The sequence below is a fragment of the Pseudorca crassidens genome, chromosome 1 (assembly GCF_039906515.1).
Source record: "Pseudorca crassidens isolate mPseCra1 chromosome 1, mPseCra1.hap1, whole genome shotgun sequence".
Classification (NCBI taxonomy): domain Eukaryota; kingdom Metazoa; phylum Chordata; class Mammalia; order Artiodactyla; family Delphinidae; genus Pseudorca; species Pseudorca crassidens.
Window position 1 is genome coordinate 179,717,961 of NC_090296.1, and position 16,433 is coordinate 179,734,393.

General features: G+C 37.2%; 1 protein-coding gene across 8 annotated transcripts in view; it reads right to left on the bottom strand.

The window, feature by feature from the left end:
• Positions 1-2,859: 2,859 nt before the first annotated feature.
• The window catches only part of ACBD5 (acyl-CoA binding domain containing 5), a 34,825-nt gene continuing 21,251 nt past the window's right edge, over positions 2,860-16,433 (bottom strand). For all 8 annotated transcript variants that reach the window (XM_067701535.1, XM_067701542.1, XM_067701517.1 and 5 more), the window contains 4 exons: positions 12,190-12,389; positions 10,808-10,852; positions 10,384-10,493; positions 2,860-4,808 (listed from right to left, as the gene is read on the bottom strand). In XM_067701535.1, coding sequence (XP_067557636.1) covers positions 4,796-4,808; positions 10,384-10,493; positions 10,808-10,852; positions 12,190-12,389 — 368 coding nt within the window. In that variant the 3' untranslated portion in view covers positions 2,860-4,795. The remainder of the gene's footprint in view (positions 4,809-10,383; positions 10,494-10,807; positions 10,853-12,189; positions 12,390-16,433) is intronic.

Below are 16,433 nucleotides of genomic sequence, written 5' to 3' on the forward strand. Positions count from 1 at the left end.
TGGCAAAGTTTTTAAGGAAAGGAATAGTATCCAGAGCATAAATGGTAGAAACTAGCTGTTGTTAAAAAAGAAAAAAAAATTTTTTTGGTACCTTTGCAACAACATTTCCAGTGTCTACCTCTGCAAAAGGGATTTGGATTCTTATGTACTGATAGTGAAATAATAACCCCAGTCATTATTATTACCATCACAGTAGCTATCAGTTACAAAGTACTTACTGTATCCTGAACATTGTTCTACGTATTTTATACATATATTAATTCTGAGGTTTTTTTTTTTTTTTTTTTGCAGTACGCGGGCCTCTCACTGTTGTGACCTCCCCCAGGCTCTGGACGCACAGGCTCAGCGGCCATGGCTCATGGGCCCAGCTGCTCTGCGGCACATGGGATCTTCCTGGACCGGGGCACGAACCTGTGTCCCCTGCATCGGCAGGCGGACTCTCAACCACTGCGCCACCAGGGAAGCTCTCTATGAGGTATTTTTATCCACATTGTATACATACGAAAACTGAAACATAAGGTAAGGGACTTCCCATGATTGCAGAGAATTTGAACCTACACAGTCTGGCTTCAGAGCCTACACTCAGTCCTGACAATCATGCATTTTCTATACTAGTCAGGACTCTGGTTCCAAGTGTCAGAAACCTACCTTAAACTGCCTTAAGTAAGAAGGCAAATTTATTAACCCATGTAAACAAACTGTATAAACATAGGGGTAGTGTTTTCAGAATTAACTGGATTAAAGGACTTGAATTCACTGTTTCTGACCCTTGTCTAAGTTCCTAGGTCTAGATGTTGGCCTTATTATCTAAGGTTCCTCCAAGTGGCAGGATATACAGCCCCAGGATCTCCCTGGTAATAACCTTACAGCCTATAATTCAAGGAGAAAGAGAACACAACAACGAGATACCACTACACACCTATCAGAATGGCTAAAACCCAAAACACCGACAATACCAAATGCTGGCAAAGATGGGGAGCAACAGGAACTCTTATTCATTACTGGTGGGAATGCAAAATGGTACAGCCACTTTGGAAGACAGTTTGGTGGTTTATTACAAAACTAAACGGAACTTTACCATGCAATCCAGCAATCAGCTCTTTAGTATTTACCCAAATGAGTTGAAAACTTACAACCACACGAAAACCTATGCACAGATGTTGATAGCAGCTTTATTCATCATTACTAAAATTTGGAAGCAACCAAGATATCCTTCAATAGGTGAATGGATAAATAAACTCTAGTACATCCAGACAATGATATATTAATCAGTGCTAAAAAGAAATGAATTACCTAAATCAGAAGTCAGCAAACTACAGCCCATGGGACAAATACAGCCCCCTACTTGTTTTGTAAATAAAACTTTATTGACACACAGGTATAAAAACATAAAAATAAATTAGCTATGAATACATGAAATTACATGGAGGAACCATAAATATATAAGTATATTGCAAAGTGAAAGAAGCCATTCTGAAAGGGCTACATACTGTATGATCCCAACTATGTAATATTTTGTGAAAAGGCAAAATGCTCTCTCTAGTTTCCTGAAATAAATCCAGAGAATAACTCTGACTGCTTCACTGATGGTCATACACCCCTTCCTAGGACTGTCACTGTGGTCAGGAGGAGAATGAGATAGACACTGGCCAGGTCTGAGTCACATGCCCATTACTGTGGCTCGGGGGGTGGGGCAGGATTACAGTGGAGGAAGAGGAGCTCTGTGCTACAGGGAAGGGCAAGGACAGTGATGCTGTTATCAGGAGGAGGAGGGACAGGTGCTGGGCAGAGAAAATAACAATGGCTACACCTCGCCTGTATTATGTACGTATTTAAAAGTTCTTTTAGTTGTTTCTTTTGAAAAAGGAAAAGAACACCGTTTTTCAGCTTGAAAAAGTGGTTCCATTGGGAAGGAGGATTAATGGAGAGAGAGAAGGTCAGTGGGAAAACAAGGGTTGAGAAGCAGAAAAGAAAAATAGATAAAGAAGAGAACTCAGTTAAGTGTATTAAAGGCCAAAAGACATGGCCTTTCCTGTGTATGGGCAAAATTAAATTTATAAAATTATATCTATATAAACAATTTTATTCTTTAAATAATATTCTTTCTTATAGACAAAGATATAATTATGAGACCCAGTTCTAGCCAAGTAGATGGAGAAGGAGTATCCTGTGTGAGATTTCCAGGAAAGTTACTGTTTCCCGATCGGATAAGGATCTTTGCCTACCTGTAATGTAGACATTGGACCGAGATGTACAGCAGCCATTTAGTGAACAAGACAAGGCCCACACCCTAAAGGTGACAGAACAGAAAGACAGAAGGAACCTGTGTCCCTAAGGACATTGTGGAAGCACCTTACCAGCCCTGGACTTCCTACCTCTGGACTCCTTGTATATGAGGAGAAAAAACTCAAGCCACTGCAGTTAGCTTCCTATTACAGGCCCCAGAACACTGGTATCTTAATGTTACAAATAGCTAACATCACTTTTATCACTGTGTGGAGAAGTTACAAGTTATACATTTGTATTAAAAACATAAAACCTTCTCACCATTTTCTACCTAAGACAAACTGTATGTATTTAACATGGCTGACTAAGGCCACACTGAGTGGCTATGGGAAGCTACCTATTTGGAGTAAGAATTGAAACTAAGATTTTGACACGATAAGTAACATTTTCAGCCAGATGACTAAATGAGTTCAACTTCAGCCTGTTTCTGATTTTTATAAAATTACATGTAATAGCATGGCTTTATTTTGAACGAGGCACAATTACTTCCTATGAACCCCTACTATTTATTCTCATTTAATCCTTATATAATCACTGCACTTCTAACAGTAACAAGGAATAAAAACCATAACATTTTTCATTAACCTTTTATTTTTAACTTAATTTTACAATAAAGAAACAGAAAAGAAGTAGATCATTAAAAAAATACCATAGCTGTCAATTTTAAATGAGGTTCTTGTTAAACAAAGCAGTAACACTACATCCTATAATTACGTCTTTACTTGTATATACAAGAACTGTGTGCAAAGTGCTTTTCAAACTATAAAATAAGACTTTGGAATAGGATACAAATGGTTATCCCTAGGAGTTAGTTACCTTCAACTGCTTGTAATGAATCACAACTGCTTACATTCTTACTTTGCATCTTATTTATTTATATACTAAGAGAAAAGCCACCATTTTCTGATACCAGATTGATAGCTAATTTTTAAAAATAACTCCAGACCCACAGGTCTAAATTTTATTTTTACATATAATTCAGTTACTGGCTTCATTTCTTTTCCCTAAATAAATAGAGGACAGCTTTTAAAAAGCAAATATTAGTATATCTCTTTAGACAGATACATTTTAATCAAGATGGAATTAAAAAATAAAAAACATCAAGTTACATGTAAGAAAAAAAATAAGGAAAAAAAGAGTCTTCAGAAAAGCAAATTGTATTCTTATACTTTTTTCTTCAGGTAAACAAAGAACCACCCTCTAGACTAGGGATGGATTACTTTCTCTCTTATTGAGAACACTCTGAACACATGATGCTAAACCCAACATCACACATACCAAGAATTTAAAAAATTATCTGATACTAAACCTTTGTATCAGAGAAATCTTTAAAGCATAAGGTACATCTACATGAGCAGGGAGTTTTAAAAGGCATGCAAGAAGGATAATTCCAAACAAAGCCTTCAAGGATCTAAATTACAGTCTTCTTCTTAATCTAAATGTGGGAGGTGGAGGAGAGACACAAATTTACATTAGTTGGGTATGTCTTATTCAAATCGAAGCATATGGCCTGCTAGCTTGCAGATCTCTCCAATACCCCTTGTGAAATAGGTGTATCTCCAATATTATACCCCGAAGGAAAAACTGAGGCACTAAGAGGTTAAGAGTCCGGTCTGTGTGGTTTACCAGTTGCAGAAAAGTGATTTTCATGTGTTTCCTCTTTGACCTTTGTAAAAACAGTATAAATAAGTTTTCATTTTATATTTCAAAGCACCCTATGAAGCAGAAACAAGATGTCCTCAGTTAAAGGAAAATTATTACAAAGGAATCCATGTATATGATTGAATACAAATCTTATTAATGATCTGCAGGTTCAGAACACGTTAAGCCCATTCTTCATCATTTCCATTAGCAGGTTATGTCTATTCTGTGAATCATTTGTAAAAACAAAGCCTAGTACATAGGGCTCTACTTTGTCATAATGATGCCTGAATACTAAAGTTAGAGATGTGCATGCCCAAGAAAGATTATGGGCAGCCCACGAAGTGGATGTGGAGAAGATTCTTCCAGTCGTTTTCTACTGAATCGCATGGTGGTTCAGTGACTAAGAAAGTCGATTTCATCTCATTTGAAATTCACTCCTGGTTTGCATACTTTCTCATATTTAATTTAGAAAATTAAAAATACCCAGTTATTAATCTGTTCTTATTATCATAACTGTACCTTGGAAAAGCAGCTTATATTTCTCTATGGGAGATAATCAGGTAAACATGTTACCAAACAATAATTAATAATTTAATGTCCTTCAAGTTCAAGGGTAGGGTAAATCTAAGTCTATTACTTATAACCTAGTTGAGATTGATTATTCAAGTATCAGCAATATTAGTCCTTAAAATGTTATCATTTGTGTAGTGCAAAATATATATATGTATATATGTACACAAACCAAACTACTGGACAACAAAAAGAAATGTAATCATCACAAACTAGGAGTTTCGTGTGAGCTCCACAATCTATTTCATCCCGAGGTCATCCAGGCCCAGTAATCTTCTTCAGGAAAATATTTTCTTCAGTTCAATTTTCTTTGAAAAGAAAGGAAAAAAACAATGTCCTATGAGTATAAATACAACCTGAATATGAAACATATCGATACCAAAGAATTCGCTGATGGTAACATAATAATAATATTCAAATTCAAAATAAGACCATAAAATTACAAATGATCCTTATGAAGTTACTTCATGTCACTTAGAGCTCGATAGGAAAGATCCAACTGCAAGTGATGACATTACCAAGTAGTTTCTAACAAACGATTTAAATGTACATTCCTCTCACAGCTTCTAGATTCTCATCTTTTTCTAGTTGGCTATTCCACAGTTCAGATTTTTTCATAATTTTATCAAAATGGAAAGTTTTGAAACAAAAATCTTCATAAAACAACAGAAGGTTGACAGATACACAACCTGGACTGTTCATTTAATCAACACATATTATGTATCTGTTATTTTCCAGGCACTGTGCCAGGTACTGGAGATTCAGACATCTCTGAGGCAGACTTTTAGCCCTCAAAAACGCTCTCAGTTTAGTTGATAGGATGGGGATGGGAGGGACATATAAACCAACAACTCAGATGTGTATAATCTGATGGTTTTACTGATAGCAGAGTGAGCTACCAGAAAAGAATGGGCTTGTGAGCACAACAATCACATCTGATCTGAGTTCTGGGAAAGGACCCACAGCTGTAAAATCTCTAGATCCTCCTCAGCATTCCAGATGCCAAAATGCCTGAAACTCTCTCATTACAAGTTTATTCCTCTCCTCTGTAGAAACGCCCTTATGCAACCCCCTTGGCAGGAATGATCTTTTAAATAATCAGACCACTCCTTATCCTCTGCAGAAATCTTATGTACACCTTGGCAGGAGTGACATTTTAAATAATCAGTTGGATTTTCACATAATAGGAGGAGATTACTCTGGCATGAAGAAAAACGGCCCCTGGAGGAAGAGAATCGTGGGTGGTTGTAAAGACTGCCTGAGTGAGACTTCAGCAGAAATGCTAGTTGGGAGGTGCCTGAACAGTTAGCAACACTTACTAAGAACCCACGTGATGCAGATTGCTATACAGGATTTACCAAATCTGTAGATTTACCAAAAAACACACAACTTGGTCTATGAACCCCCCAACCTTCAGCTGTAATAGGGAAATAGAAGAGACATGTCATTATCACTATCTTTGGAATTTTGGGATGTTTTCCAGGCACTTAGTGAGCTCTTTCTCTCCTTTTATAAAAAATTAACTTGTAAAATGTAGGGTATAGTGTGATAAGAGAAGAAAAGTTACAGAAAACAACAGGTAAGAAAACAGGAATAACCTTTTGCCTTTCCCCAGCCCACTGAACTCTCTGCTCTGCCTGGACTGCTGAGATTCTTTCCCTGCCTCAGAAGCCTGGGCCTGAATTTTTGGTCCAGTATCACCTTCCCCAGGCTCCATCTGAAGAATGTTTCTCCTGAGACCTGTCCCACCCTATCCAGTTTTTATTAAATAAAAACTGAAAGCTCATTGTCTCTAAGGAAACCACCTACCAGCACATTTATGAACCTGGACAGACTGATAAAGGAAAGTGGTTAGAAACATCCTTTCCTTCAAATTACAGGCAGACCTTGAAGATCATGCAGGTTCGGCTCCAGACCATCGCAATAAAGCTAATATCGCAATCAAGTGAGTCACACAACTTTTCTGGTTTGCCAGTGCATATAACAGTTTACACTCTACTGTGGTCTATGAAGTGGCAATAGCATTATGGCTTAAAAAACTGTACATACCTTAATTTAAAAATGCTTTATTGGGCTTCTCTGGTAGTGCAGTGGTTAAGAATCTGCCTGCCAATGCACGGGACATGGGTTCAAGCCCTGGTCCGGGAAGATCCCACATGCCTAGGAGCAACTAAGCCTGTGTGCCACAACTACTGAACCTGCTCTCTAGAGCCCACAAGCCACAACTACTGAGCCCACGTGCCACCACTACTAAAGCCCGCGCGCCTAGAGCCTGTGCTCTGCAACAAGAGAAGCCACTGCAGTGAGAAGCCCGCGCACCACAACAAAGAGTAGCCCCCCCACTTGCTGCAACTAAAGAAAGCCCACGTGCAGCAACGAAGACCCAACGCAGCCAAAAAATAAAAATCCCTTAAAAAATCATTAAAAAAATGTTTTATTGCTAAAAAATGCTAACCATCATCTGAGCCTTTGGCAAGTCATAGTAGCAACATCAAAGATCACTAATCACAGATCACCATAACAGATATAATAATAATGAAAAAGTCTGAGATATTTCAAGAATTACCAAAATATGACACAAAGACATGAAGTGAGTGAATGCTGTTGGGAAAGCGGTACTGACAGCCTTGTGACAGGGTTGCCACAAACCTTCAGTTTGTAAAAAATGCAGTATCTGAGAAGTGAGGTCTTTGTGTAATAGATTAAGAATAGTCTTGTGGACTTAAAAGGTCTGCTTTCAGGGAATTCCCTGGAGGTCCAGTGGTTAGGACTCGGTGCTTTCACCACCGTAGGCCTGGGTCCGATCCCTGGTTGGGGAACTAAGATTCTGCGAGCTGCCGCCCTGCGGCCCAAAAAAAAAAAAAAACTGGCCTGGTTTCAGTATTTAACTCATGGATAATTTTAATAGCAGAATGACCAGGTTAGGTAACTGAGGGGAGGTAGTACCATAGGAGGCTGTTCAGGGCCTAATTTTGAACAGGTCTGCAGATGATACTCTTCATAGCACATACAGAAAGAATGTTTTTCAGATCCCCTGCAGAGTGATATGAGATCTCTTTTACTTTTAAATTTATATTTTTCTGATGTAAGCTATTATATATAGAATGGATAAACAACAAGGTCCTACTGTATAGCACAGAGAACTATATTCAATATCCTATGATAAACCATAATGGAAAAGAATATGGAAAAAAAGAATGTATATATATGTATAACTGAATCACTCTGCTGTATAGCAGAAATTAACATTGTAAATCAACTATAAAAAATTTATATTCTTCTATACTGGGGAAAAAAGAATCAAGCAGTGGACCTTAAGTATTACTTTTCATGTAAAAAAAAAATTTTTTTTTAAAGCTTACCACAAATAGATAACCACTTATTTTACATGTGTATAGGATTATCTCAGTGTGTGTTTGCATCCAGATGTTAAACAACATCAAAGCTTCTCCATGTCACATGGTAGTTCGGCTGCCATCCTGCCAAGAGTGGGCCTTCAGCCAGGTATTCAGCACATATTTATTGAAAGCCTAATACATGCCAGACACTGTGCTAGAGGATGAGGTACAGGGTGGGCCCTGTTATAAGTAGGGCACACCCTCTCCTGGCCACACTTTTCCCATCCTAAGAGGATTTTTAAATCTTTCTCTTCATCTCTAACACAGACCTGTCTTCTCTAAACCATGCACAATGTTCTCAAGTCTTCTTTCCTATAACTGTCAGATTAAAACCTGTTAAACACTGCCAGATTAAAAGATGCCTAAATCCCCTCAAGCCAAAACTTGTTTCCATCGCCAACCCCAGTTGACTCCTTACATATATAAGTAAACAATACATAAAAACACTATGTCTCATCAAAATGCAGTTGCAGAGCACTAATAATTTACAACTTTGAAGGATTAAATACCTAACATACATTGGAAAACTGGATAAAGATTCAATAATAACAAAGTAGAAAATTAGGAACAGAGAAAAGTTTCTCCATTCAGAGACATCTGTCAACAACTGAAAGGAATACTTAGGAGAAACGGCATATACTTTTACAAGTAAGGAACATTAAAAAAAAAATAAATTTTAGAAAAACTGCCATTTTCATGACTGCTGAAGCGAAGTACAGTTTGTTTTTTCAGTCTTTAATAAACTGACAAGCTGCTTCAACCTTAAGCATGAAATAAATTATTAATCAAAGTAAACTTTAGGTTTTTTGTTGTGTGTTGAACTTCTCTATTCTCCAATCCCCAACTTTCTACAAAGTAAAACATGAAAAAGAACTTTGAAATGCATTGCAAAACATGTAAACACCTCCCGTTAGCACCACTGTTGCCAGCCGCTTAAATCCAGTATAACCACATATTGAAAAAAGTTTGGTTCTTTTTTCCTCCTATTATCAGGGATATTAGGATTTAAAACACTGTATAGCACCCAACCATCACAGGAGAAACACAAAACGTGTGAAAAAAGAAAAGAAAGGATTTAAATTAAGGTCTATATCTTGTTTTCCCCTTTTTTTGGCCATGTCATGCAGCATGCGGGATCTTAGTTCCCCAGCCAGGGATTGAACCCACACCCCCTACATTGGATGCGTGGATTCTTAACCACTGGACCACAGTCTACAGTCTATATCTATAGATATAGTCCCAAGGTCTGTATCTTAACAGCTGAAATGACACATACACAGATGGCTTAGAAAGGGGGTAAATGATACTGAGAAGGCAACTTAGGCTTCTGAAATCCCACAAAAGTTTTTTAAGTGAGCAAGAATATTCCAAGAACATTAATGTACCAGAAAACGTATTGAGTTCATTTATGAACATAAATCAAACAGTCTTAACATAAGCAGAGAACAAGGAAGACTAAACCAAGTCACCTAAGGCCACATGCATTTCCTTTTCTCTACTATAAAGCATTCTCACTGGAGCACTTAGACTAGTGTGCTGCTTAGCCCTTTGACGTAGGAGAAGGGTAAATGTTTGGTTTTTGCTTTTGTTATCACGTGCAGTAATTAGAAACGTGGGTTCTTTGGTAGAGGCACAACAGACCTATAATTATTTAAACTTGTAGATTTTTTAAAAATGTGTTTCTACTGCACATATGTAAGAGAGCACTTAAAATGTTACCACCTAATACCCTATCTCTTTTCCCCATCTGTTGTGACTTAACGGGAAATGGTGATGAAACACCAGAAACATAATCAGTGAGGCCACGAATGACAAATATTTGTTCATCTGCCCATCCAGGGAAAGTAATTCAGTTTACATAGTGTCCAAAAAAATGCTTTTAATGATTTTCTTGAACCCAAGAGTTTTGGCCTCAGGTTATTCCTCATCTAGACAATCTCAGAGCACTTGCAAGGATTCGAACCTGTTATTCTCAGACTTACCTGAGTTATTTCCTGGCATCCAAACTGGAATTCTGGCTCTCAAATTAGAACAAGCCCTATTTCTAGTCAACCACCAGGATGAACATTTCCTGAAATGCCAATGTCTATATTTCTAAGGTATAGAGAGCATGCAGGCATTATTAGTTTTCTTATCTGTTGTCCTTTAATATTAGCAAAGGGCCCCCCCAAAAAATCATACTTTGAGAACACTGTTTCTTCGTAAGACATAAAACTTAAGCCTGTAATCATTTTCTTGCTGTTGCATAAATCAAAAGTGTACAAATACATCAGATGCTCTCAAGTGAAAAAATTTTAATCTAACAAGTATCTAAAAACCCACTAGATATCATTTCCAAGGTAGTTTCAGTCTCAGGATCAGTTCAGAATGCTCAGTATGACTATCTATAAAATGGACCTATCTCCCTAACTGCCGCTGAAAGCTCTGTCTGCTATAGATTCTAAGAGTTTACATACCACTTTGAATTATAAAACTATCGTATTACCTTCTCCTTCTTTGGTAATATAAATGCACTAACCACTGGGCAATAAAAGGCCATATGATAGCAAAGATTAATGCACCAGGAGACATCTCGAAGGGCCACCAAGATGGTCTCTGAGAAAATAAAATAAGCTGGTCACCAATCTATTACATATTGCACATATAAATTTAAAAAACACACCATAATTTTGAAACTACATAATTAATAATAGATCTCCTGCTAAAGGGAGGGAGATAATTTTAGAGCATAATTCAGTTAAGTAGACTTTCAGAAGTACTTCAGACTTAGTACAAAACAAATATATTTTAAATTTCAAAGTTCTAAAGGGTAGATTTCATTTGGAATACTTTAAGGATGTCATATAATCTAAATTTACTGTAACTTATTTGAAACCCTGGCACTTAGATTTAAGATAAGAATTTCTTACCAGCGAAGGGGGCTGATTACTGGTCTGTAATGCTGATGATTTTGCCTATCAACACAAATGAAACTGATTTAGCTTTGACAAAAAGAAAAAAAAAAATACAGTAATTTTTTCTATTTCCTATCTTTTTTTTTTAAAAAAAGGGTGAAATATTGGATTACTCTCGGTTTTTCTGCTAACTATGCTTCGATTATCCTGAAACTCACGGTGACCAAATTAAAAGTCCCTAAAATTGCTAGCCAAATAATTATCTCTGACATTTTATAGTTCAAATAATATAAAGTTATCAAAATAAAACCTTAATCAGAACCATTAATTACTTCTTTTACATTCTTATTAAATTACTTACTCAACATTTATTAATTCCTTGATTTCCATATAAACTACCAACTTACAAACATATTTGAGAACTATAGCCTTGATTATTAAAACTGTAAAAGTGTAAAGATTATGTGAACAATATCCAAATATTTGTTTTGGAGATTCCTGATAAGCTATAGCAAACCATAGTGGGGGTCAAATCATAACTCTACATTTCTCTCTGGCTTGAAAGTTTTGAGCCTACAACTAATTTACAGTAAAGAATGGGTAAGTTAGTGTATTACCTCCACAGCATTTTAAAAAGAGGTCAAGATAGAAGACAACGCTTACTACAAAAGGATGGCCCTTCAATGGTGAACCCTAGGACATTAGCTGTGGTCTCTATTAGTGCCACAAACTGTACTGTTCAACACTTATTCTTCTTGGGTTCTTCTTCCTGTCTCCAACATGGTACTGCTAATTTTATATGCTGAAAAATTCCAATTATTTTAAGTGGTATTTGGCTTTTGGGTCAGTCTTTTCTGAAATAATATTTTCAAAAGTAGATCCTTTTAAAACCATTAAACTCCATTGATGTGTGTAAATCAGATTTTTTTTTAATCTAACAGCAGATATTTATTGTCCCGCCTCCTTGGAACAAGGCTCTGTCCTTTAGCAGTAAATAAAATAGTATATATATATAGTCCCTACAATCACGGTGTTTATAGTCTAGCAAGAAAGACAGATATTAAATGCACATACCAAAAAATCACATGTTTAACAAGAAAAAGCATTTTGTAAACTGTTACTGTTTAGCATTTTGTGGATCCAGAATTTGTCTCTTTCTTAGCAAAACCACTCAAATCAGTGTATTTGAATATTCTTATCATTGGAACACACCATATACCTCTTGATAAAACATAATCTGAGCCTGGTTCCCTAAATATATAATCTTACTTAACTGCTAAAATAAGCTTTGGGTATCATTTGTATGGTTCATTTAAATCAGATTAACACAGATTCCAATTACACACTGTTTGATGGGATCAACAGCAGATAAAGACAAGACAAACGAGGAAGGCTACCTGCGATGCCGTCAGCGTCTCCAGTTTGTGGAGTCTCTGAAGGACGTTCTGCATGTCTTCCTGCAGGCGCATGAGCACGAGAGCGATCTGCTCGTTGAGGCTGCCCCTCGACCCTCTGTCTGAACCCCAGCGTTCCCCATCACCTCCACTTCCCACTTGCCGACCTTTGCTTCCTTCACTCAAATGTTGCATCCTGTGCCCTATTTTAAGAGAGCAAAATAAGTTAGTTTTAATCACTCTTAGAAAAGTAGAAATGGTGGGGTGCCTTTTGTGTTTTTTTTTCATTTTTCCTCTATTTCTTTGAGATCTAAATCTCCAAAGTAGAGTGGAAGCAATCAGGAAGTACACAAAATAAACTATTAAAATCAAAGAAGTTGACACAGGTATAAACTTCTATTTATAGTCTTAATTTTTTTTTTTTGCTAAGGTTTTATAATGTACCTAATATACTAGTACATGACTCAATGTATATAATACACAAATAATATGCATATTTGGGGTACATTCTTAAAAATTCTTCACTAATACAGTAACAAGATTGAAAAAATAGAAGGCTGTTTCTTTGGAGTATTAAAAGCTACACTAAATAGCCATGTTTTCCTATTTGATCACTGTAAGCCTCCCAAAAGGTTTTTAAATGGTTTTTCTTATAAATTCCATTATACTTATATTGAAATCTCACCACTATTAACATTTTGTTGTCTATCCATACGTCCTTTTCTCTACGCGTATATTTACAGAATTGGCATTACCCCTTATATGTGATTTTGTGTCCTAATTTTAAAAAATATTATGGGGCTTCCCTGGTGGCGCAGTGGTTGGGAGTCCGCCTGCCGATGCAGGGGACACGGGTTCGTGCCCCGGTCCAGGAAGATCCCACATGCCGCGGAGCGGCTGGGCCCGTGAGCCATGGCCGCTGAGCCTGTGGCGCAACGGGAGAGGCCACAGCGGTAAGAGGCCCGCGTACCGCCAAAAGAAAAAATATATATATATATATTATGAACATTTACGTGCATCATTAAATTTTACTCCAATTCCAAAAACACTGAAACAGCTATATGAATTCACTAGTAAGACCATGAAATAATTTACTCAGTCATTTTGCACTTTTAGATAGTTAGGGTGACTCCAAATTTTTGCGATTACAAATAACTTTGCAATGAATGTCTTTGTATATAAATTCTTGTCCAAATTTCTGTTGATTTCTTTAGGTCAGACAAATTCAAAGAAGAATTCCTGGGAAAGGATAACAATTTTGTTGTGGTTCTTAATGAGTGTTGCCAAGTTATTTTTCACAAAGGCTGAAACAGTTTTTTGTTTGTTTGTTTGTTTGGTCTCGCTGTGTGGCGTGCAGGATCCTAGTTCCCCAAACAGTGATCGACCCTGTGCTCCCTGTATTAGGAGCACAGAGTCCTAACCACTGGACCACCAGGGAAGTCCAAAACAGTTTTATATTGCAGTGTGTAAAAGGTATTACCATGTTACCGTACCCTTGCAGAAATGGAACATCACAAGTTTTACATGCTTGCTAATATAATACGTAAGTCTTATTTTAAATAATAAACAGAAAATTGTCTACCTCATTGCCCTTTGGCATCCTGGAACCTTACAGAAGCAGGATTCCCAAAACTGAACTTGCATCAAGCAGTGTTTGGGGCTGTAAGTGAAATGGAATTGGAGCCATCTGCCAAGTTAAACCCCAAAGAGTACACTGAAATGCTCGATGCCATTTTCAAGAAGACCTCTACTCTTGTATTGAAAGGAAGTAAAATTTGAAGTGGTCATTCCTGAACTCAGCTATTGGTCTGGAATTTACACAGAAAAAAAAAGTGGAAGTCGAATTTCAGGCTTAGTTTTTTCCTGCATCCTTAAGAGCTTGACATATTCTGTGATGGTCTGTCAGTGGGTTCTGATGGTGCCAGAGAACTACTGCTGTCTCTGCTCACTTTACTACATCCTTTGTAATACTCAGTGTTCAAACCGCCTTCACAAAGACAGGAGTATCAGCCCATTCCCCTGTACGGGCCCCTGTGATTTCTGGGAGCCGTAGAGAGCTGTAGGTGGGTAAAGTCAGATTTTAAACAGGAAGCGTTTCATATAAACAATTTTGTTAAATTACCTAAAGAAAGAAACCTGAATCCAAGGTTCTAGTAATACGTTGTGACCTTTTTCTTAACTAAATATTCACAAATTTGTATTTTTTCTTTTAAAGAGGGGCCCTCTGCCCAAACTGTATAAGCTGCCTTTCTTGAATAAATGAATGACTTGCATTTCTGCCATGTCAATTCTCTTCTTTACTGTTTCTAATGTATTTATAACTTATATAACTATGACTTATGCCTCCAATTTTCCCCCTACCTATGCAATTTCCTTTTTTTAGGCCTTATCATCTCTGCTTCGATCTCCTATTTGTAAGTGTTTATATCTTTATTGAGTGAGGAATACTGGTTATCTAAAATGTTCTGTTTTCTGGCATATATATTCTTCCAAAACAGATCTTTTGTTTGCATCCTAAGTGTGTTTCCCCCTCTCCACTCTCCTTTTTATTTTTTCCTTGTCTGTAGGATTTCTACATAGTTCCCAGGTCAGTTTTTGTCAGCTTGTTTATCTATGACACAGGCACCTCTATCAATCTACCTAAATAGAGTGGGTTTTCTGCCACATTGACATTGCCCTACTGGTATGTCGCCCCAGACCTGACCTTGTAGGCTTGATATCATCAGTGTCTGCTGCTTCTATATTAGGCTCTTCTGAGTGGGACTAGAGGTAGAGGCTGAGGTAACGGGGGAATTGTTTTCTATTCTCTTTCTTTGTACATTGTGAAATGCCCTGTGTTGGGGACTTTTCCTGGATCAGCGATATATATATATATATATAAAATGACATATATATATATATATATATATATATATAAAATGACATATATATTCAAATGATAGATGGCCTTATATTTCAGATCCTTCCTCCATATAAGAGGTCAGATGGCCTTTGGCAGTGACAGAGAATTATCACTGAGCAATTATCTCTCCCTGCCTCCCTCAGTGTCCTCAAGGTCAGAACTAGAAGAGGGAGGTCATGTCTGAAAGCAAACCCCAGTTTCTTCTAGCTCTGGCTGTGGTTCTGCTTGTCCCCAGGGGAAGGGGAGACGGGAGGGTATGTGAAATTCGGTGAACTGGACACTAGGCTACCCAATCCTCCCTGTATCTTCTCTTTTTTTTAAGTCTCTGTGACAAGAGGTGATTAGTTCCATCAGATTATGCCCCATTCTCCAGCCTCCTTCTCAACCAGAGGTGGAAGAGAAAAATAATAACAAGTCTTGCACTCATTCTGGCTGTGTGTCCAAAAGAGTTCCAGAAGGACACTCCGACTCTTCACCCTCGAGCCACTATGGCTTCCAGTCTGCTTCCCACTAAATTGAGAGGTTTCTTTCAAAATTTCATTGACTCACCTTCATTCTCACTGCTTCTATAGAGAACAGAACTTCCTATCTATTCTAGTTTCTTTCTAATTGTCCTGTCTCTCTGATACTTTGCAAAGTTTATGGTACGAGGATGAGTCCCTTATCTAGTTGCTGTTGCCATATTCCTTGATATTTTTTTCTTCTTTTTTATTCATTTAATTAGGTTGGGGGGGGGGACATGTTATGACCATCATACACTTGACTATCTTACCCTAGGGGTCCCCAGAGCCTGCTTTTTCCCTACTGCTTTATAATATACTATCAAGATTTATTAACCTATCCTATATTCAGAGCACATAAAAGTCCTGGCAAAAGGAATGCGTGTAAAAGTGTAAGGATATTAAAATAATATAGTATTCCACTAATTAAAGTTAAATGTGAATTATTAGGAAAGACTCCCCAAAAGCACTATTTTTTTCCTTTAGGTTGAATTTTGAATGAAGGGATAGTCAAATATCAACAAAGAAGAGACAAAAGACTATGCCAAACGACAGGAAAGACATAGACATGGAAGGGGCAAGCCGGTGGTGGGAGTGGGAAGATTTTCTTTACTTATTTGAGGTAGATGCTAAAAAGGAGAGTGATGAAAACATGAGGATGATAACGTCAGGAAGAGCAAAGGACAGGTTGAATCAAGTTCCATGTGAAGGTGAGGAGTGTAGGCTTTATAGGCAGACCTATATATATATATAGGCATATATACAGACAAAAAATACTGTATATTCTTCAATAGGAAGAACGTGTCTTAGTAAAAAAAAAAACAAAAGAAAAACAGAGAGATTAT